We start from the raw sequence: 23,107 nt of genomic DNA, 5'->3' as shown, positions 1-23,107 counted from the left end.
GATCAGAGCAAATATGTTGAGAAGATTTCATGCTAACTAGCCAGTTTTAATGAAGCTTAAGCCACTTACTTAAAATGCCTCTGTTTATAAATTATTAAAAAAAAAAATCATTATCCCTCCTTCCCCAATAAATAAAACTATAAGTCACACGTACAGCTTGTGTACATAGACAATAAGCTACCTCCAAGACATGGTGCCTTGAAGTTTTGCCAGCTCTACTCTGAATTCTGAGTTTCTGCTGCATACATTTACATGGATTCTCAGTTTTTACTATTTGCCAGCAGTCTCTGTGTTTTGGGTTCACAGAGCTATACTACACACTAAAGCTATACTGCTTGTTCTGTACTTAAAGTGAGAGATTAAAATTATATGATCATGTAGACCAGAGAACCACATCTATAGAAAGAATACCAGTACTTTGGACTAAGTTTAAGACTTCCCCAAACTTACACAATAGAACATCTGTATCAAAACACAAGCAGCCTTGTACTTCAGCCTGAGAGTCAGCTATTTCTAAGCTCAGTACCTTATTATCATCCTCTTACACAAATAATACTTCTGTGACATATGCTTACAAAACAAGTAGAAACTAAGAGAAGTTCTATTTTCTTTAAATAATTAAATTAAAAAAGTATAATGCCACATGAGAGTGGGTTTACACATAAAAAACAAACATATAAGTTACTGTACAAAGTGCCTTACTTGCAACAAGGGAGAGGTAGTATCAAGGATAAATGCAATGCATTTTCTGACTTTACATAAATAACTTGAGTCTCAAGTATATGCATTTGTGCCTGTACCAAATTCAAGATCTACTCATTAAGGCAAAATTCCTTGTACTTTTAGTTCAAAGGCCTCTTTTCAAGTTTAAGAAGTTGCTGAGGCAGTAACTTGCTTTTGTAGTGCTCTGTGACCTATCAAGTGAAAAGACAAAAAACCCACCAAAACCCTTTGTCAAGTATTAAAACAACGTTAAAAAAAGCTGGAACTTTGTCCACTTTGGAATACATAGTTCTGTTACAGAAGACTTTAAACAAGGGATTCATCACTGTAGAACTCAAACACAGAAAATCCCTTTTGTAAATGGATGCCTTACCTGAGTAAGGTAAGGCAATGAAGATGCTCAAGTTTTTTTGGTTTTGTGTTTTTAAACACTTTAAGCTATAAATAGAATAAATTATATAGTTAAATAAATAAATAGATGGGGTTTTACAACTCAGCAGATCGCTCTTTCAGTAGTAGTGTGGGGTTGATATCTTCCATTGCTGTTTTTGAGGTACTAACATTAATAGTTGCCTCTGTGGGTTCAGGATTTAAGATGTGGAAGGCAGTGAAAGGACAGCCTTTAACATTGTTGCAGATGAGCTTCTGTAAGGAGGCAGTGTTGATTATCTCAAAGCCCACTTTTCCACCAAAAGTGCTGGGCTTCCAGTACTCAGGTGAGCAGATTGCATTTCCCATCAGTCCTTTCAGAGAGAACGGTGCTCCAATCTCCACCATTGTTTCTCCAAAGATGGCACCTGGTCGTGGCTTTTCTACGAGGAGGCCTGGATACAGCTCCATAGCATCAATGTCTCCATAAAGCTCTTCCAGTTCAGCTGCCATTTCTTTTTCTCCTGTGATTAGTGATGAATAAAAACGGTAAGTGGAAAAAAATCCTATTTTCATTGCAACACTGTCCTATCCAAGTCCAGTGACTTGAAGGACTCTGTTAGCCATCTTAAGAAAAAGGCCCTGTTTTGTGAAAAAGGATGAAAATTGTTACCTGTTAGTTCTTCAAATGATTTGAATGGTTTCAGCATGAAACGTTTCCTGTACTCATTCAAGGACTGGTACCGCATTTGTCTGCTTTGGTCTATTGAAGCCTTGGCTACTTTCTGTACTGCAGCAGGGACATTTTTCCCACCAGCAACCTATTTAATAAAGATGAAAAGTAGTAAGATCCCCCAAGAAGAATGATAAAGTTGTGTCTTGATAGTGCATTGTTAGTTTTGGATAGTTTATTCTACCCCATTGTCCCACCCCCAGTTCATGTCTCTGTTGGTTCACAAGGCAACTTGAGAAATCACCTACCCTGCCAGCACTTTGCTTGGAGAAAGACTTCACCATGTGGGAAAGGCCATGTTCCAGCATGATGGAGTTGTTGTAGAGGAACTGCTGGAAAGTGTATTCCTGGTCATGTATCTGGAAAGTGTCAGGCAGGAGTGGGTGCCAGTGGTAGAGAGTGTTAAATTCAGCTGCAATTCGGTTCTGGTATTGAAATCGCTGGTTGAAGAGCAGTTCAGGATCAAACTTGAGTTTGAAATGATAACCACTCAAATGTTGCACATAGTCCTCAATAACAATCTTGATTGTCTCTCCTGTTGGTCAGAGAAACAGAAGAGAATATTTGTACTGATCTCATGAGAAACTTTAGGTGGTTACCCTGCTCTAAAGGAAAATCCTGTTCTAAAAAAATAACACTACAGTGATCAGGAGAACAAACACTTCAACATTCTCTAATTTGTCATTGTAAATAATAAACTATATTAAGGTGACTAAGGGTAAGGGGTGGAACAGTACTTAAGATCCCAAGAGTTTTGGCTGTGGTAAAGAAGTGTTTCTAGGGCCTGCATGCATACCAAGATATGCTTCCTTGTACGTTTTACAGAACAGCCCATGTCAGTACCTATATTGTGCTCAGTTATACTCTGGGACAGAGGCAGGGGGTAATGAAGAAAGTTGGTATGGGAGAGCAACTCCCAGCTTCTGAGCTGCTTTTGTCTTGGTTGACTGTTTCTGTCACAGTTTGGGCAAGGTCTTATCAAGCTTAGTGAACATCACAGTTTACATAAGACAAAATACCACTGAGCACACAATTAGACAGAAGTATGTGGAATTTACATAACTTCCTGAACTTTAGACTTCACCACAGCCTTTCTTTTTAAGCATATCTGAACTGACCCAATCCTAGGGGAAAAAAACCCACAAGATCTGAGAGTCTGAGGCCACCTAGCTTCACACACTTTCCCTCTGAGAAACGAACCTTCCTACCTTTTCACTGCTTTCAATTATTCTTTCCCTTAGATAAGGGAACTAAGTATTACTTAGCTCAGTTTTCAGTTCTGTCTTTAACATAGCTAGGAGGAAGCTGTATCCAAATGCAACCTCTGTGACAGGTCATGAAGGCTCAGCTGCATGCCCTCACACACCAATTGGGGCAATAACTTTCCCTCTCACTCCATGTACTGCAGGTAGAAGTGTCCCACTCCAGAGAAGGTTAGAGTAGAAGTGACACTCACCTATCAGTATGAGTCGAGTAGTTTGGAACAGCTGCTCATCATCCCACTCTGGATGCTCCTGTTTCAGGATGTCACAGACCCGGTTGTGTTCCCTCAGCCATATTGTAGCATACATCATCAAGCCTGGGACCAACCCAAACACCTCCTGCCCAACAGAAAACTGCAGGTGTTCAGGCACATGAGGAGGGTAGATCATCTCTGCCTGAGTGTCCTTCACTGTTGGTGGATACATTTCTCCATCAATCATCTGCCAGGGAGAGGGAGAAAGAGCAAAACCAGAGAGTCACACATAAGCTGTGCTGCTTTTGAGTGAAGCTGTTGATTCTGGTAGTACTGACTTTAGACTTACACTTTACATCAACTACACCATGCACAGAGTGCTGGTTTTAAGAAATATATGTCATCCAGTAAGAAGGCAGGAATTTTGAGGTAAGACATACCTGGTATTTTAGCTTTCCATCCTTTAGAAGTCTCAGTTTAAGCTGTCTCTCCATAGTCTCTCCATAAATATGGTTCAAGTCAACCTATAAAATAAAAGCATTTGCAACATGAAGCCAAGCTGCATTTTATGCTATTTTAGGAAAGGTACCACTTCTGTGGGTGCTAACAGAAGCTCATCCCTTAAATGTTTCCCTTTTAATTATATTATTGTTACCTTATAAGTATCATTCAAGATGAACCCAAATTATTTCCTGGCAACTAGAGCCATCTCTACATAAGAGAAAGTTTTCAAACTGACTGGTAGCTTAAGAGGACTCTGTTTAAAAGTGTCAGCAGCTTTCTCTTATGCAGACAGCTCTTTGTATACACATGCATATTTTATAGCCTTCTGTTTTAGACATATACACTACACTTATAAAAGCTCTTTGTCCAAAGGCTGCTTGTTGATCCTAAATCCAAGTCTGCTTTTGAGGCTCTCTTTAGCCTAAGTCCCTACAGTTAGCAGCACACAAGATAATTTATGGTGCTAGATGCACTTCTGTGCAGCTGACAGAAAAGAGTCCAGAGCCAGTGAGCATCCAGAATTTATCTAACATGCTTTAGGTGAAAGCAGACTCTTGGGAAGAATGAAAAAGTCAGGCAAATCACTGTGAAGGTACTTTAAGCAGAACCACGTGCTTTGCACAAGTGGTTCTGACCCAGGAAGAGAAGCTCTAGAGTGCTGCAATTTTGCCTAAGAAGTTACAGAAGGGGTAAGCCCAGTGGTCTGTGGCAAATGGTGCTGCACAGTGTGTGTGCACCCTGAAAACCTGGAATGTACCATTCCAGGTGCTCAGTAGCTCCTAAGAACTGAGTGCTGTGATCCAGTGACAAAGCTGTGATCGTACCCCATGGCCGAGCCCCTTGGTGAAGCCAGGTCCTTTCTTGTGGTCTGTCTTAAAGAACTGATGAGTGAAGTGTTGGGCAAAGAATGTGAACATCACATTTGTGCCTTGTGGGTCAGGAATAAACTTTTTTCTCAGCAAAAACTTCTCCACGATCAGCTTTGAATCTGGGAGCTCTTTTTTACCTGCAAGAGAAAAAGTGAGATATTCAAGACAACTATGTTTGTGCAATATTTAATTTTGTTCCTAACAAAAATAAAGGATGGAGACTTTCAGTGTATTATTGAAGGAGAGAAGCAAACAAAGAGAATTACCTGCTTTTTATTAGTTTTAGTCATAGACTTTCAAATGCTTACTTTCTTGATTTTATTAGAAACTTTTAAATTTCATGGTTTTGGACGTAACTCAATAATGAGAACCAGAATAGTTATCTTTTAGGTCTTTACACATGGCTCTTCTTAAATTCTATAACGACTGTAAAATGGTTATAGACAAGCAGGTCTCATAGTATTTTTTAAGAGAATATGATAATAGAAATTCCTAGAAGTTACCATTATGCTTTTGTTTTATTCCTTACCTTTAACACCCATTGGTGTTGGACAGTCAAGCCCTACTGGTGGAAGGCTTCTTGTATAATAGGAAAGATTAGAATAAGCTTCCCAGCTTTTGTAATTATAATCACTGTTGTAAGTTGGCGGGCTGTCAATTAAGTGTGATCTGGCTGGAAAAGAGAAAAAAAAAAGTATTTTAAAAAAACCCAGCATATTTTAGTGTCAAAAAGTAAATCACAGGGACAGATCTCCTCCATGAATTTTGGTAGCAGTTGCATTGACACATTCCACACATATCAGTTGCTGATGTTAAACGGTATTACAGCTACTGAACAGCAGGACTGGGTCCTGGATTATCAGATGATAAGCAATTTGGTGCAAAGCATGTCCTGAAATCTTAAATCTTCTTTGGTTTGTTTTTGTGTTAGCACGTGTTAGCTTGCTAACTTTATATACAGACCAATCAAGTGCAATATTCTGGAGTCCTACAGGTAACTACTGCCAGCTACAATGTCTAGAAGAGGGAACTCATACTTACATGTTAATACATATCTCATAATAGCATCTCGTAAGAAGGGAATGTTGTTGATGATATTCCAGGCTCCTTTGAAGTGGGTGAGGATGTAGTGGACAGTATTGGGTGAAGGTTTCAATGTGAGCTTCAGCCACGTGAAGAATTCCGCTGTGAGCATTGATGGGAAGAGAATTGTGAGTCAGCAATCCTAGGACCAAATTCTCTTATTTCCATGAAAAGAGATCTAAGATACTTACGTGTTGTACAGTTTTCTCCATAAAATCCTGTCCTCGTGCAGTCACATTCATACTGATCAAACCCTGTTGTCATGCATACTCCTCTGTTCTGACATGGGTTGGAACAACACGGGTTGGCTGCAATGAAACCAAACGCTCTGATTAGTGTCTTATATTCTCTGGTATTCTCATCTCACTAAGTCAATTTTTTTTTAGAAGCAGGCAGACAATGCTCTGAAGTTTAATTCTTATCAAGAAGAGAAAAAAATTAACATCCATTCAATTCAGGCTACTACAGGTAACAGTTATTAAGTTACTAGTTTGTCTTTGTTTCCTGACAGAAATAACCCCCCTCTGAGGGCTTGCATTGCCTCGCACAGGCCAATGGACACCTGGCGTCCTTTCTACCATACATCGAGCGTTCAAGAAATCACAAAATAATCTGGAAAGCTAAGAAAATAAAGAAAAGCGCTAAGAAAATATTAACTCCGTCTGCAGCTGAAAAGAATGAAAACCTCATCCATGGTTTGAGCCACGCTTCTCCTGCGGCCGGACCCGCTCCTGTCCCGTGAGGGAAGGGACCGAGACGGGACGGGATGGGATGGGACGGGACGGGACGAGACTCACCGGCGTGGCCGGCAGCCAGGAGAGCGGCCAGCACTGCGCAGGGCAGGATCATGTCCCGGCGGGAATGCGAGAGGCTGCGACGGGGCTACGGCTGCGGCTCAAGCTCAGTTCCGCGGGTGCCGAGCGCCGGGAATCCAGTGCCGCTCCCAGGTAGGCGCCCGCCTATTTATCCCCGCCGCTGCCGGTGACTCACCCATTGCCCGCCCGCCGGAAACTATCACGAAACGGGGGATTTCGGGCCGCTGCTCCTCCCGTGGCCGCTGCCGCCACTGCCCACTCCCACCTGCCGCGGGCGGGACCGGGGTCACCCACCGCCGGGCGACGCTGAGGGGACGGCGGCGGAGCTTGCGTACCTCAGCCCTGGGCCGCCGGGAACCCCGGGGGCGGGCGCTGAGGGGAGCCCCGGCGTGGGGATGGGCTGCCCGAGTCCTGCGTCGCCTCCGAGTCCCCGGCGGCCTCGGCGAAGAGGAGGCGGAGGTTTGGCCCGGGCAGCCTCTGAGCGCCGTCGGTGTCCGTCGGGGCAGCGTGGCGGGAGCCGGAGCGGCCGCCCTGGGACCGCCGGCGCTTTGTGCGTTGGGTGCCAGAAGTTGCTCAAATTCCGGCCCCACAACCCTCTTAGCAGTCCCATTTCCCAGGGATGTTCTCGCCGCTGTACCCGGGGTTCTGCTGCGGCTCCGAACGCGCTTTTCTTAGAGAAACGGTGCGATGGAAACCCCCGCTCCGCAGGAGAAATTGACCTGCGGCAGGCAGGGATCCATCAGCACCCTAAAATGACATTCGGTTCCCCTCCCTGCCCGACACAGCTCCGGGGGCTCTTGGGAACATGGGGTTAGATTGTTCATGAAGGAAATTTAGTGTGCTCATTCAACACATCGATGAAGGGCTTTTTTTTTTTGCTGTATGTGAGCCAGGGGCTCGCTGCAGAGCACTTGTTCCAAATCAACGCACACGGAGGGGAAAAATGGCTGCTGAGTGTATTTCATTTTATTTCTGTGTAGTTGTGCTTGTGATGAGACCAAGTCCCACTATTAGGCAGCTTATTTCAGATTGCCCGGTGATGCTGCCCCAGAACTTTTGCTTCAGAATACCCCCCTGCTCTGTGTATCCACTTTATAAACAAATCTTTGCTCATTTCCTTCTAAAGCTGCCCAGATTTTGCCCTTTGAGGATGCTTTACCTTTTTGTCATAGGTTATTTTATTTTATGTTTTTAATCAGTACACTCCACTACTATTTTTAATCTTCATTGCGCTTGGAAAATTATTATGAAACAAAGCAGGATGTAATGCAGTTGTGTAACTCTCTGCTGTGGAGTGGCAGTCTGTCCATTGCTTGCACTTTTGCCCTTGATATCAGCCTTAAACACCATCAGAATCTGCTGCAGTTTGAAGATATCTTTGGAGGTTGGACGCCGATGGTGTTTAAATTGCAAATTGGTCACTTTACAGTCAGTGGACTTGGCCCAGTTTAAACAAAATCTTCATTTTGTCCCAGAGGAATCGTATTGTGGTTAGTGAATAACTTGTATACATCAGCAGTAGGTCATCCTAGATGTTTTAGGGAAATGGTGCAGGAAAGTCTGTAATCACACGATTCTTCTGGCATAGGAAAAGGCATAGATTATATATTCATTTATTTACATGCATACGTGTAAAAAAACCACTGTCTTTTGGTCATAGGCTTGAAGCAGAGGTTGGTCCTGCATGAACCCACTGTGAGTTGTGGCTAGCTGGGAGGCTGGTAACTTGCTCAGTCTCACCAAGTGTGAAAGAGGGGTGTTTATTCCTGTATTACGAGGTGTCATGAGCCAAACCGACTAATTCTGAAGTCCTGGTAATGTCTGGAGGAAGAGGGTATGGAAAGGGATGGGTGATAATGCACAGCAGGGGTCTGTCTTTGTCAGTTTATTTATCTGTTATACACGGATTTTATTCTGACATACCAAGCTTCTCTTGGTGCTAGTAGATAATAAGACTTTATTGAGACCACTTGACGAGTGAGTTGTTGTGGTTTAAGAAGGTGCGTAGGAAAATGTAAGTGCAGGAAATGTTTCTAGGGGGTAGCATTAAGGAGAAAACTGAACTGTGGGCAGCTAGAGAATTCCCCCTAAAATGATAACACAAAGCTAGCTAAGGTATCATTTGGAGGGCCTTGGGGATTTAGGTAGCTGATATTACATCAAATTTTCAATTATTCTAAATAATTGAAGGAACAGGAAGGGCCTTCAGCCTTGGCAGAGGATCCCTCTCCTTGGGAAGTGGCACATTTTGGAGCTGAAAAAATGGCCAGCACAGTTCACCTTCCACCCTACCTGATGTGAGGTGCAATGTGAGCTCTCTAATGCTGCTCTCAGCTGGGGGAGGTCACTTCTGCCCCTGGTAGCAGCAGTTTAATTCAAAGAGTACTTCAGCATTCCAGGATGATGGAAAATCAGGGAGATAAGACAGTGCTGTTGTTCTGAAGGATGCCCATCCCCACTTGCTTAGGGATTATTGTATGCTGGAAGAGGAGATTTCCTTAAAAACTGAGCAGTTTGCTGTGGCAGCATTCACCACCAGGTGGAGATTTTATTCATCAATTTGCAAGTGCTCTGTCTTTTTATTGATGTGATGAAGTACTCTTTGGTCAAGCCTGTGGAACAGAGGAGCTTCCACAACCTCCACAGTGAAATCTGTGGAGGAGGAGATTCCCTAAAAGGTGTTTGTTGCTGTTTCTGGTTTAGGTTTCACTGTGTGAGGAAGTTTACATCTAGAGTATAGGTGGAATTCACACCTCTTCTCTGAGGTCAGGCTCCTGGTTCCTTAAGGCAAAGTTTCAGGACAGGAGGGGCAAAGATACAGCAATGCAGAAAGAATGACATATTCCAGTAATGCCTCCAAAAGATGGGGTGACAGCAGTGAAAATGTTGTCCTCCACTACTGGTGCTGCTCCATTTTTGCACAGACTCCTGAAAATCCAAGGCAAATGCTGTGTTAATAGTGTGTTACACTATTTTTTTATTTATATTTTATTATTATTATATTTTATTTATTGTATATATTTATATTTATACAATATATTTTATATATATTTAATATATATTATATGTTTATTTTCATTTATTTATTTATAGACTTACATTTATTTTAATATATTTTATTAATAATTTTATATTAATTTATTATTATATATTATATAAAGATAAATTTATTTAAAATAATTTGATATATATTAAATATAGATATATTTATATTATATATTACATTTACATTATAGTTACATAACTATTATATATTTATAATTATTATATATTTGTAATTATAATTCTGTACATATTGGAATATAAGATAACACAATTTTTTTTTTACCCAGTAGCATGAAGAACCCCATGTGACCCCAAGTTTTTGACAACTTTTAAGGAAACAGAGGGATTTACAGGGTATTACTTCCCTCTTTTGCTAGATATTTGTTCCTTAATGCATGACATGATAAGTGATGATAGAGACTCACTTTTGCTCTTCTTACTGTTTTAATTGCACCCGGTTTGAGAATAGGTTCTATTAATTTAATAATTTACAACCCAAGCCACATAAAACTCCGTTTTGTAACTGAATTTTGAAAGGTAATGCTGTTGCTATAAAAAAAAAAACAAAACACAAGATAGGGGGGAAAAAAAGTGTCATTTTAAGTCATTTTAATATAAAACAATAAAGGGAAAATGCAGAATACTTTTTATGCTCCCAGGATTTGCTGTTGGCTATGGAATTGGGAAAAAAACTTGGACTATCAGATTATATTGTGCTCTTAAAAAATAATTTAAAATATGACCCTGTCATCAGGTGCACAGGAATGACTCTCAGGGGCTTTTGCTGCAAGCCAGATGCTGCATTTGTCCAAGAAATGTGGTAAACTGAAAGTCAAGATTAATTAGGACTCATAATTTTCTAGGGGAAAAAAAAAAGTAAAGACAAGGTGTTTATAATATTTCCAGTTTATAATAACAAATCACCTCCAAAATTGGTTTAAAATTTAGAAATCAGAGTTTGTAGTGTATTTTTCCCTTCTAGCTGTGCTCTCTGTATGGGCTAAGAATTTAAGATTCTTAGAGGACGTGTGATTTTATTCTTATTTTGCATCACATTTGGTGAAAATAACAAAATCCTCTACCTTTAGCTTGCAGATCTGTAAAAATGATGTCCACAGCAAACAAAAGGATTTTGTTGGTTCTCTTAATGTGACCCCAGGAAACCAATAAACAAAGCCCCATCTTCTTGCTGGTTCTGCTCACCGAGGAACTAAGTGCAGAATACACCTTTGAGTAGAGACAAAGTAGAGCATGAGTAGCTGTCTGGAAGCCAGGATGATTTTGACTCCTATGGAGTGGGATGTCTGTCCACCTCCAAGAGAAGGAGGGTGACCAGGAAGGCTCTGACAGAGCTGTGCTGGCATCAGTGTCCTCAGAAGAAAAGAGCACAAGGCCGCAAAAGCTGCTTGTGGTCCCTGGTGAGGTGCTGATCAATAAGCTGCTCATCTCCACTTCAGTGAGCACCCAGCAATTTTTCAACCCAGTGAGTAGATGATGCTCAGCATTAAATAAATGCGTATTTCTACAGGCTGGGGACAGAGTGGTTGGAGAGCAGCCAGACAGAGAGGGACCTTGGAGTTCGGATTGACAGGAAGCTGAACATGAGCCAGCAGTGTGCCCAGGTGGCCAAGAAGGCCAATGGCATCCTGGCCTGGATCAGGAACAGTGTGGCCAGCAGGTCCAAGGAAGGGATTCTGCCCCTGTACTCAGCACTGGTGAGGCCACACCTCGAGTACTGTGTCCAGTTCTGGGCCCCTCAGTTCAGGAAGGAGATTGAGGTGCTGAAGCAGGTCCAGAGGAGGGCAACTGGGCTGGTGAAAGGACTCCAGCACAAGTCCTGTGAGGTGAGGCTGAGGGAGCTGGGGGTGTTCAGCCTGGAGAAGAGGATGCTCAGGGGAGACCTCATCACTCTCTACAACTCCCTGAAAGGAGGTTGGAGCCAGGGGGGGGTTGGGCTCTTTTCCCAGGCAACTCTCAGCAAGACAAGAGGGCAGGGTCTCAAGTTGTGCCAGGGAAGGTTTAGGTTGGATATTAGAAAGAATTTCTTTACGGAGAGGGTGATCAGACATTGGAATGGGCTGCCCAGGGAAGTAGTGGATTCTCCATCCCTGGAGATATTTAAGAGACTGGATGTGGCACTCAGTGCCATGGGCTGGGAACTGCAGCGGTGGTTCAAGGGTTGGACTTGATGATCTCTGAGGTCCCTTCCAACCCAGCCAATTCTATGATTCTATGATTCTATGATTCTATGATTCCTAGTTGCAAAGATCCACCCCAGTGCCTTGTCAGGTTTATCCTTACCACAAGGTGTGATGTGCAGGGTATGGATCTGTCACAGGTGCTACAGAAGAAACCTGGTGTTTATGGGCACAGAAACATGAGTGGAATATTTATAGGGACTCTGAAACAGAATGAAGGAAACCCCATTTTTTCCCCTATCTTTTGTTTGCATTTTCAGGTTTCTAATAAACAAAAAAACCAAAAAAAAAATCATCCAATGAGTAAGTTGCAGAATATCTGCATTATGTGGGAAGAACATAGGTAAAGACTCCTCATAATCAGCTGCTTCAAAGGAGAAGATGGAATTTAGATCAGTGGGGCTCTTTGCACTTCAACTAGCAGTGAATTTATTCTCCAGCTTTCTTAATATCTTTCAATTTTTTTCCCTTTGTAAGAATCTTGTCATGTTTAATGGTGCAGAAATTTCCTGGCAAGTGAACCAGTCTTATTTTTCCAGCCTGTGCTTTTCTCTGCTTTCATTGCAAAATGTGCTCAGTCTGAAGTTTGCTATCACAGAAAGTTTTCATATGTTGCATCCAAAGAGAAATAAAAAAAAAACCCCAAAAACCACAACACTCTGAGGCTGATGGGTACAAAGATACCATGACAATTCTGGATGTTCTGAAAATATTCTTGAAAATCTAAGGACCTGAGGAGGAGTTTGATATCTTTAAGTTTCTTTTGCTGACTTCTGATAATCAGAAATGTGTTAATAGAAGTGTTTCCTTGTGAAGTTGCTTTAAACTTTGATGTAATCACAGGATGCTGTGTCTGGCCAGGCAACTGGGCTGCCTGGTGCAGCCCAAATGGTTCTCTGCTGCTGTAAACTGTGTCCTCATGGAATGCTCTGGTCACTTGGCCCTGGTTTCATTGGTGGCACCTCTGGGTTCTGCTGGAAACCAAACCAGTTCCATTACCTGGATATCAAACAAGGGAGGTTGTTAATTTTTCCAGGAAAATGGCAGTAAAAAGGCACATCTAGGAAGGAGTCTAGGAGGGAGTTTCTAAACCACTACAATTTTGGTGTTGTTGCCTGGCACACAAAAATGTGTTCCAGCCCAGAATCCCTATAAATATAGATAATGGGAGATCTGGGAATTGGAACTCAACACAAAATCCATGGACAGTGATTGGCAAGGAATGTGTGCATGGCCTTTGGCTGCATACACAGACCTGCTCCAAGGAGACAAGGAGCATGAGGCTGAGGTGGGAGCTCAGTTATTCCTTAGGAAAATGAGAGTATACCTTACTACCTACATAAGTTTGGGTTATGATTTTGGTGTTTTTTTTTCCTGCTAGAATTATCAAAAAAAAAAAAAAAAGAGTGACCAACAATAGGCATGAAAAACTAAGGCTGATCTTAGGCAAAACCTGAGCAAGTTTGGGCCCCTTATTTATTTTTTTTTTTCTTTTCAAAGCAGCTTAACTTTGCACTCCAGCTACAAAAGAAGACACATATCCACTGCTTGTGTTTTATTTGGAAGCTAACAGGAGTTTGCTTCACAATATGGCAGATTGTTTTCTATAGTTCACATCATCTTGGAGTAAACCCTGTTCATTAACCCTTCCCATGCTTCTGTTTTCATTCAAGTCTCATTTCTTGTTTTAATCCTCCAGCATCCTCAGTGGATACACTTAAAGTCAAAGGCTGGAGTGAAACTAAGGTCATAAGAGTGACTTTACATCCCAGCTGCCTACTTCTTGGTATGTGGTAAACACCAATTTGTCACAAAACTAGAGAAAGAATTGCTCAGGAGCAGCGGCTTAAATAGGAACCTCTGCCTTATCCAGGGCAGGGCTGAGCTCTTTGCTTTAAGAAGTGACTAGATATTGAATTCATGTTATTTTAAAGGAAAGTTAATGAATGAAACTCAGCAGAATGGCTTCCAAAGCCATGTGTTTTGTTTTTCAGAGGAAATGTAATCGACAGTACTATTCTTTTCCTCATTTGCAAACTTGGTAGTCACAAATTAAGTCCTGCCTGACTAGTTCCTGAAAAACAAGCCCTAAATGACTTTAACTCAGCTGGAAGCACTCTAGGATCAACTTTTTCCAAGGAGTGTAGACCAATGGAATATGAAACGATGTTTTTATCCCATGACAGTTTGAGTTGGAGGCAGAGGCTCACTCTGAAAATGGCATTCTAGCTACTATCTGTCCCACTTTTTTTTTAGGTGGCAAGATATTTCTTTTTATGAACTGGAATGAAAAGGCCATAAACATAAGATCCACACTCTGGATCAGATCTATGGATTTTTTTTTTTAATTTCAGATATTTCAGAGACCTTGTTGGGATTCACGCATCAATGGGATTTTCTTCCTATTTGTACTGTACCTATTAGAATGGAAAAAGTTTTTCCTTGTTCCTTGAATGAAGAAAAACAAGCTTTCTTTATTGGCAGTTGGCTACTGAACTTAAGCTGTGAACCTCTCTGCTACTGTCATTTGGTTCTGTTTTTTTGTTTGTTTGTTTTTTGCTTTTTTTTGGTTTTTTTGTTTGGTTTTTTTTTTCCCCAGAGCCTCTGTTTTTTGGTTTCCTTTTTTTTCAGAGCCCCTATTTTTTTCTCCATGCAGCCTCAGTATGCTTTGTATTTCCTATGCAGACATTTGATCACAGTAAGCTCTGAAAACCACGTCATCAGCTTTTGTAACTCCTTTACATAAAGAAGCAGCAGCTGACATTTTATCTGCTCTAACTCATATTGGGGTGATTGCTTCTGTTATGCCATTTATAATATGCATTGTATATCAAAACAATTAAAAGGCCATATTCCTGTGAAAAACCTCCACAGAAAATCCATCCAGAGGGAGAAGATTTGCAAATATCAAGTTCCTGATTGCAGATGCTGGAATGTCTTTTGTAACTACTTCCTGATTAACGTTTAGTGAATTCTTTCATCCAGTCTCATGCTCTTTTGTTGTGCAGCTGAAAGCTGCTCTGTTATGTTATTATTAGCAAATACCATGCTTTGTAGCTTTCCATTGCTTTCCAGCATGCTGACATCAAAATGGGTGCTTTTCCAGGTTTTACTGAGTAGGAAACTGTTTCAATATAATGCTTTTTTTTTAGATAAAACATCTCTTCAAGTAATAAAGTTTAAGTTTTATTAGTTAATCCTTTTTCTTGTTCAGCTTATGGAAAGTAAACATCATTTCAGGAAATAAGATTTTTTTCTTTTCTTCTACAAGATCAATTTAAAACAGTGGAAAAAATGCTGTTCCATCTAGTAGCCTCTGTTCTGTAGAGTTTTGTAAGGTTTTTCAAAAATTCAGTTTTGTGAGGTGAGCTGCCTTCACTTCACCACAAGAAGTCCTCAGATCCTGTGGATAGGTTGCTCAGAGGTGTATTCATCAAATGTTTAAAAGTAGGAGCTGAACCCAACCTGTGTTACAGATGCCATTTATCTTTGACATGGAGCTGAAACACAGAATTTTTTTATGGGGATGTATATTATATCTCAGATATAATCGTTTGCCAAAGGGAAAAAAAGGAATAAAAGCAACAGCACTTTAGCATAAACTGCATGAAACAAACCATGGTAGGGTTTACTGGACAGAAGATTGAATCCAACCCCACTTAAAACATACATAACTATATATACTAGGAACAGTTCATATATATAACTAGATGTCTACATATAGCTATAAATCCTCTGTATTCACAGAATATGATGATCAAGGACTCCAAAAGGAAAAAAAAATCCACAGTGCATACGCACAGCTCGTGTCCCTCAGATATTTGGCTGATAGGATGCTGGTTTTTTGGGTTTTTTTTTCCTGGAAGGCTTTGATGTGGGAGGCTCTGCAGAGCAATAGAGTTCTGTGGGCACTTCAGGCTCTCAGGGTACGTGGTTTCCAGAGACTATGCAGAGAGGGATTCATTAGCTTGGGCAGTTCTTTGTGAACTTCTGTTCTTAAAGTATCACTTAATAGAAGCATCACAATATTTTTACAATCTTGAGTGTGCAGGTGTAACATCTCACCATGGTTTTATGGATGGGTTTGCATCAGGATCTTATGTATCACAATGTGATTTCTGTCTGTGATGCTCACATGTCAATAGTCACTGAAAGTTATTATTATGCAATAAGACTTTTGGTAGGGCTTTTACCTTTCCACTGCCCAAGGGCACTTGAATGATCAACAGAAGCTCCCAAGGTGGATACACCCACAGTGTGTAGAAAAAGATTCAGTGGAGATTTATTTCAGTGCAAGTCTCTGAAAGCCTGAACTGTCCTCAACTTGCCCTCTGGTTTTCAAATGCTGCTATGCAAGTATTTCAAAGGTTGCTGCCTTGCTTGCTGTGGCCCTGCTGTGCTTATTACAATCAGCAAATTAATTTTAAAGTGACTCCACTGGAGACTGTTGTATGGTCAGACACGGCCTGTTCAGGACCAATGTTCAGTGCTTTGAGAAGGGGGCAGCTCCAACCTGCAGCTTAGTGCCCACAGAAGATGCCATCCAGATGTGCTCTTCAGCAAGGATTTCTTCTCTAATGACTTTTAAGTACCTTCTGGACAGGTTTCTCTGTTACCTGCCCCAGCTGATCCTGTTTTGGCAGGGGGGGTTGGATTCTATCTCTAGAGGTCCCTTCCAACCCCTGCCATTCTATGATTGTGTGACTAGATGTGGGTTCAAATGCTGATCTTAAGACATGGAGCTCATTAAAACCAAGTCTCCTTCTCCACAGCTGGGAGGCTGGAGGAGTCATCTGGTGTCAGACAAACAAAAATGTTCCATGACACAGATCCCATGGCAGCCCTTTGGGATGGACAGTGGACAGTGCCCACACAAATTATAATAATAGCTCTCACCAGGGTGGGGAGGTTCCTGGAGCAGGTTGTGCCCAGTGCTGGTTACCCAAACTCCCAAGTCTCCTCTCTAGTCATCTTCTTCACTTCCAGGATGAAATCAGGAGTGTTTTCCAATATTCTTGTAATAGCTTGTCACTGTGCTGTGCTTTCAACATACTCTTAAAATTAAATTTTAAAAAAGGAAGAACTTATATTAAATGACCTGGTTACTGGTGAAGGAAAAGGACTCAGAGACCAGATAAAAACTGCTCTTCATTTTCTTTTTCCTTGAAAGGCCTTTAGAAACTCAAGCAAGAAGGTAACTTGCTGTAATTATCTGCAGTTGCCATTGGGAATTGAAGGCACATTAAGAAATCTTGTGTGTTAAACTACTCAGGTTGGAACAAGAGTTTTAGTCCAGGGAGATTCTGCCAAGAAAATGTAGAGCTCAGGAAAGAAGATCTGAAGAAGCTCCTGCTTTTTTTCAAAGTGAAATTAGAGGAGACATCACATCATGTTATGTGTTGCCAAGACAGATGACTCTAAGCAAAAAATAATTTAGAAATCGTTCAAACGTTTTATTCCTCTTTGAGATGACCAATTATATAATGGGCTGAGAGGCTGCTGGCTGGCTGGGCAGAAAAAGGATCCTCTGGGGGAATAATGCCCTGGTGGTACTCATCAGAAAATAGAGTCATGAAGGTTTTAATTTCTTTTCCCTAGAACTGTCAATTAGGGAAAATGTCTAGTGATAAAAAGCATAAAAAGGGAAAACAATTAACAAGATACAAACACTCTGGTGGCTGTAAGAGATCAGACCCCCAGCCCAGACAGTTTAGTGTCTGCAAGGGAAGCCATCTGGTGGTCCCTTTTGTTCCCTTCTGGCCCATGAGCAGAACATCATCTGCTGATTGTTTCTTGGTGTGTGCTGGGAAACAGCACCCAGGAACAGGGAGAGGCTGCAGAGCACCTTTTGCCTGTAGGAACACCCTTGTACATAAAGCAGTCTGAAGCAATACCTCCTGAAAGGCAATACCTCCTGAAATGATGTGTTTTCAGGAAAAGGGATGTGTTTATCTGGTCCCAATACTAAATTGTCAGTGCACAGGCTAAAGGATCGACTGTTACTCTTTGTAACATTTATGTGATCCTGTAACAGGTTTGACTATTGTACTATGCACGATTTGTCCTGCATTGGGAATTTTGATAGTGTTTCTTTGTGAAGCAATTGCAAATTTGGTTTAGTATTTTTGTGACTCTCTTTTGCCGTTTTTCTGTTTCTCGTGAGGTGGTCTCTAAAATATTTTTGGATTTATTTCTCATCCTAACCCTCACTGCTGAGGAGATAAATCATACAAACTCGACTGAAAACATTTCAGCCTGGCTTGTTCAGATGTTTCCACCAGCTGTGGAAATTCTTTGCTGGTGCTGCCTGTAGGTAGCTGATGATGCAATGAAGGGGTTGCGACATGTTCTGGCACCGGGCGCTATTTTGGGTTTTCATTTCACAGAGCAGTTTTCCTTGTTTTGGAGAAAGCTGCCAGAGACCTTGGACCAGTCAAGCCTCAGCCTGGCTGGGGGCCAGGCTTGGAGAGGAGCAGCAGGGTGGATGTCACCACTGGAGAGTTCTGTCTGAGGAGCCTGGTTTGTGCTGGTGGCCCAAAAGGACTCATTGCTTCCCTGGGACACCACTGGTTCCTTTGCACTAAATGGTTCCAGAGCATTGCAAAGGCTGTCACAGTCCTGTGACAGGCATTCAGTGGTGGCAGATGGTGGCAGTGCTGATGGGGATTAACCATTCCTTGCTGGCTTCCTGTCAGCTCTTCTTCTTTGCCTGCAGCATCTCAAGAATCCCAGCAATTCCTGGGAAAAAAACTTCCCGACACTCGGCAGTGGGGGTCACTCCTCTTGGCTTGATTCTTGTAGGGAAGGGCCATAGCTCCTGTGTAAATGACCACTTTAACCCCCAAACCAGCTCCCTGAAGGCTCCTCCACCCTCTCCTGAACTTGGTGAGATCTGGTGCACTCAGATGATTCTGGGTCAGGTCTATGGGCATCTGGGGGCACATGGAAATGTGGATGTGGCAAGCAAGACCTTGTGAACTTCCTCTTGGGGAACTCATTTGAAATTGCTCCTTCCCATATCAATTAAAGATGGAGGGTTTAATGCAAAGTAGTTCTTAGGTGTTGTAACTCTAGCTCCTGGGGATTTTGAAATGTTTATAGACTTTTCAGAGAGTGGGAAAGAGGGGAAATATTTATGTGTTTAACATTCTGGCGTTTCACTTGGCTGGTAAGAATGATTAGCCCCTTGCCCAAGGCTCCTATCCCCTGCTCTTTAACACTAATGAATGTAAATGACAATGGCAGCACTGTGAGAAGTCATATATTATTGTCACACTGTGGGCAATACTGAACAGGGAAGAAAAAAACCCAACAAATGCAAAGGACTTGGCACAACAGGAATTGCTGGGCAATTCAGGGAACATCCTTTTCCTGTTTGCTGTGCAGGTAGAGTATTACAGGATCAGTAGATTTGTTACCTTCTCCCAAAAAAGTCTCTGCAGCTCCATGGAGATTTACATTGCAATATATAATTGGAAATATATACATATCCAATGGATATAAGTGGATACTTTCTTATCCTGGGGATGGAACATGATTGTGGTTGCCAATAACCCAGAAGTCTCCTCAACACAAGGCAATGGAAGATCAATGTGAAATGAAGAACTTATGTGCCACAAGAAATTCAGACAGAGGAAATGTTTGTGGGGAAGAGGAGTGAAAGCAGGGCTCCTATCTTCAAATCCAAAAGGTTTCTTACACTTCTTACACTTATCTTTCCATCAGTTAGATAACTCATATCTAAATGTAACTGGGAGCCAGTTCTGATGCAAAAACTCTAACTTTAGGCCTGCAATCATAGAACATAGTGTTGATTGGGATAATGTGTTTCATTTTATACCCTAAGCCTCTTAAAATTTCATCCAGGTGAAAAGCTCAGAACCTCCCCTTCCCAGGGTGTTCTGATTCCAACTTCATTAGAAGGCTAATTTTCATTTTCCTCTTGCTACACTTTCCTTTTTGCTCAGAGACTTAACTAGAATACTAATAAATAGTTAAGCTCCTGTGGATTAACATCAGACTTTTCCACCTGCCATGGGGATGTCTTAAGGTGAACCTTTAACTGTTGCTTTGAACTTCACATTTCACATACCTATTTTGAACAGCTTTGTAAATAAGCAGGATCTGGGGTCCATAGCAGTGTCAGTCCAGGTTTTGGGATGAGTGCTCAGCCCTGAACTCTAATCCCAGTTGTGCCCAAAGTCAGGCATTGGTGAACAGGAACACTGTGAGAGAACATGCAAGCTACAGTCATCCCCACCATATCCATATCCATATCCATATCCATATCCATATCCATATCCATATCCATATCCATGCCCAGGTCTGATAAGATATATTTGAAGCAGTAACTCACCATTCCTGAGAATGTCACCATTTTGTTGACTTCTTTACAAAAAGGAGTAGATAACCAAAATCTCCTCTTTTTCCAACCTTCTGGCTCGTACCCTCATCTTTTTCCAGTGAGAAAACAACTGGAAATATCTATTTTGAGAGCTAGTATATCTGCTGGGTATTGCAGTGAAGGGGAATTATATAAAAACCTCTGAAAAAAACCTAAAGGAAATGAACTGTATTTTGCTAACTTCCAAAATAGAAGATAATAATTAACATTAAGGGAAACAGCACTAACAGAAATAACTGTTTTATTTAGTTACTGAATAAAGTACCATTAGGCAAATTAGATTACAAATTTGAATTTGATGTGCAAATTGTTCAGGGAATTCATCCTAAAACAAACCTTACACATTTTGCAGTACGGGAAACCACCTTTCTTGTTTGAATTCATACCACCTCCTTTTGTCATTATGGCATGACATGGTAGGGGAGTTGTGGGAGAGGATTATTTGCCTTCTCTGGTTACAAGAGCTGCTCAGCTCAGAGGTTGTAAAAAAAAAACAAACAACAAAAAACAACCTTTTAAGAAGCTTGGGGATTATGGTGAGGTGCAAGCTCTGCAACACCAGGTTATTCCTGTGTAGCTGGGACAGTGTCTTAAACTCAGAGACTGGACTTAGCAAATCATGGGCATGGCTACTTGATCAGTTGTGGCTTGCTGTTTTTCTTTTGGTTTTTTGACAGCAGAGAGAATAAAGATGAAAGCTCAGCAAGACTGAAAATGATCATCTGTTTGTAGGTTGTCCTGTTGTATTACCACTTTTCTAAAATTGGTTTTCTAAGAATTGGTTTGCAACATATTTGCCAAGTGAAAATACAGGGCAGGTTGGTCTCAGCTGGATGTGTATGGTTCTGGTCCCTTTTTACTGAAGTTCATGAGAGTGTACAAGTCATGAAGAGCAAAGTACATACCTGGCCTCTTCTGTCTCCTCTCTAAGGTTCTGACTTCAGTATTGTCCTTGACAGGTTCCCAGTTTTTTATATTCTATGACCACTGCAAGGTAAATATGCATAAGGCATACTAAAGTATATCTAAACATAGGAAATTAGAATAAATTGTAAAAAAAACAAACCAAACCAAAAAAAAACAAACAAAAAAAAGAGGAATAGTATCAAGCAAAATAATGATTTTAGGAGAGGGCACAAAGTTTATCCACCCTAATGCTGGCAGTTCTGTGGGTATGAGTGTGAATACTGTAAATGAAATCAGCTCTGCTTTAGAACAAAGTCTCCTTCCCCTTCTGTAAGCTCTTGCACTGAGCTTTAATCCATTATTACTGTAAAGTTATTTCCTCCACACAGTTTTTTTCAAAGGCAGCAGAAGTTTTTCTTACATATTATTTGGGTGGTGGGCTTTATTAGATGTTAACTTTGTCAGAAAAAATGATTTATATACTAATTTTTCAGTGTCAAATTTATTATTTGTTTTACTTATCCAAGCCTTGAAATGCTTTTCAGAAAGCTTCTGTGAAGGAGTGGTTCTCTTTGTGCTATCTCATTGCAACTTAAAAATCATAAAGATGAGGGCACAATAGGCTTGGTAACAACCAGGGTAAGTGAACCAGTTCTTTGAGAACTGGAAGAAGGATGCTTTTGAGATTAAAATTAGCATTTTGCCATGTGCAAACCTGGTGAGAATCACTCAGGCTCCTGTGCCAAATTCCTAAGTGTAACAGCAGAAGAACAGGACTTGTTTGTCACTTTTGCCAAAGTTATCACACCTGGACTGCAGGTCAGTGGGAGTTTCTAGTCTCATAAATTTCCAATAATCACAGAATCCCAGACTAGTTTGGATTGGAAATGGTCTTAAAGATCATCCAGTTCCAACCCCTCTGCATGGGCAAGGACACCTCCCACCTGACCAGGTTGCTCAGAGCCTCATCCACCCTGGCCATGAACACTTCCAGCAAGGAACACTGACCCTAACAAGATGGATCCAAGGTTTAGAATTGTAAACTCTGAACATTAAATCCTATTTATGCTCATCAGATTGGCCAATTCATATATTTCCAATTAATATAATTTTTTTAGGTCCTTCTTCAATGCATGCTGAGAAGACACCTGCAGAAGTAATTGTATTTGGGTAAAATATTTTGAGAAGTGCTCAAATACTCTGAATTTTAAATGTCTGTGAATACTGTGCCTAAGACATGGCTGTTGTAGCTCTACCCCTGAGAGGTGTAGGAGTGATTTAATGCCCTGGGTTTCTTGCTCAGGTATTTGCTGTCTAATAGCAGCACTAGGTGGCACACATGGCCAGAACACCTCACCTCAGGAGCTGGGCTTTACCTGTTCTCTTGGATCATCAATTCCAGTGGTTCACACCCCAAGGCCTCTTACCATCTACTGCAGCCTACTGCAAAATCCAGAAGCTGTTCCTGGCAACAGCTGTATGGATGTTCAATAGCCATTTGCCACATCTGGATGTGTCCTGCTGGCACAGGGAATTCTACTCAGCCTTTAAATTGTAAAATCACCATAGATTACAGCAAGGCAAAAAGGAGCCTCAGTGTGGAAGTTTATCCATTTTCCTTCTCATAACTTACAGAGAAGCTGGAGGCTTGGTGCTCTTTGGGGTTGCTTGGGTGCTGGCTGGTTCTTGACAAGAGGAAAGAGATCTGCAGAGTCTGTGCTGTGAATTCCTGCTGTAGCCAGGCTTGTGCAATCCAGGTGAGATCCTGGTGGGGAGGAGCATCAGTGGTAGACCACAGGTTAACACCATTTTGATGGAAGATATTTTCTGAGTCTCTTACATGTCATTTGCTTTACTTTCTTGTACATTAGTTTACTATTAATGTTTTTGTAATGCACTTGAAAAGACATGGACTTTGCATTCCTATCAAGTTGCTGGTTTAGCTATAAAGACTTTTTTTTATTTGCCTCTCTATCTTTGTGCAGATCTGTGCCTCTTTGTT

The 23,107-nt window shown here is 41.3% G+C and overlaps 1 protein-coding gene across 1 annotated transcript; it reads right to left on the bottom strand.

Moving 5' to 3' along the window:
* Positions 1-1,139: 1,139 nt before the first annotated feature.
* PTGS2 (prostaglandin-endoperoxide synthase 2) lies at positions 1,140-6,660 on the bottom strand. The gene is made up of 10 exons (XM_030455368.1): positions 6,535-6,660; positions 5,929-6,045; positions 5,696-5,839; positions 5,184-5,327; positions 4,610-4,791; positions 3,722-3,805; positions 3,282-3,528; positions 2,074-2,360; positions 1,766-1,913; positions 1,140-1,616 (listed from the first exon to the last, which is right to left on the bottom strand). Exons 1-10 carry the CDS (start codon positions 6,584-6,586, stop codon positions 1,210-1,212), a joined length of 1,812 nt encoding a protein of 603 aa, XP_030311228.1. The 5' UTR covers positions 6,587-6,660; the 3' UTR covers positions 1,140-1,209.
* Positions 6,661-23,107: the final 16,447 nt, after the last annotated feature.

Source organism: Calypte anna, chromosome 8, assembly GCF_003957555.1.
Source record: "Calypte anna isolate BGI_N300 chromosome 8, bCalAnn1_v1.p, whole genome shotgun sequence".
In the NCBI taxonomy this organism is placed as follows: domain Eukaryota; kingdom Metazoa; phylum Chordata; class Aves; order Apodiformes; family Trochilidae; genus Calypte; species Calypte anna.
This window is presented reverse-complemented; position numbering and strand designations above follow the sequence as displayed.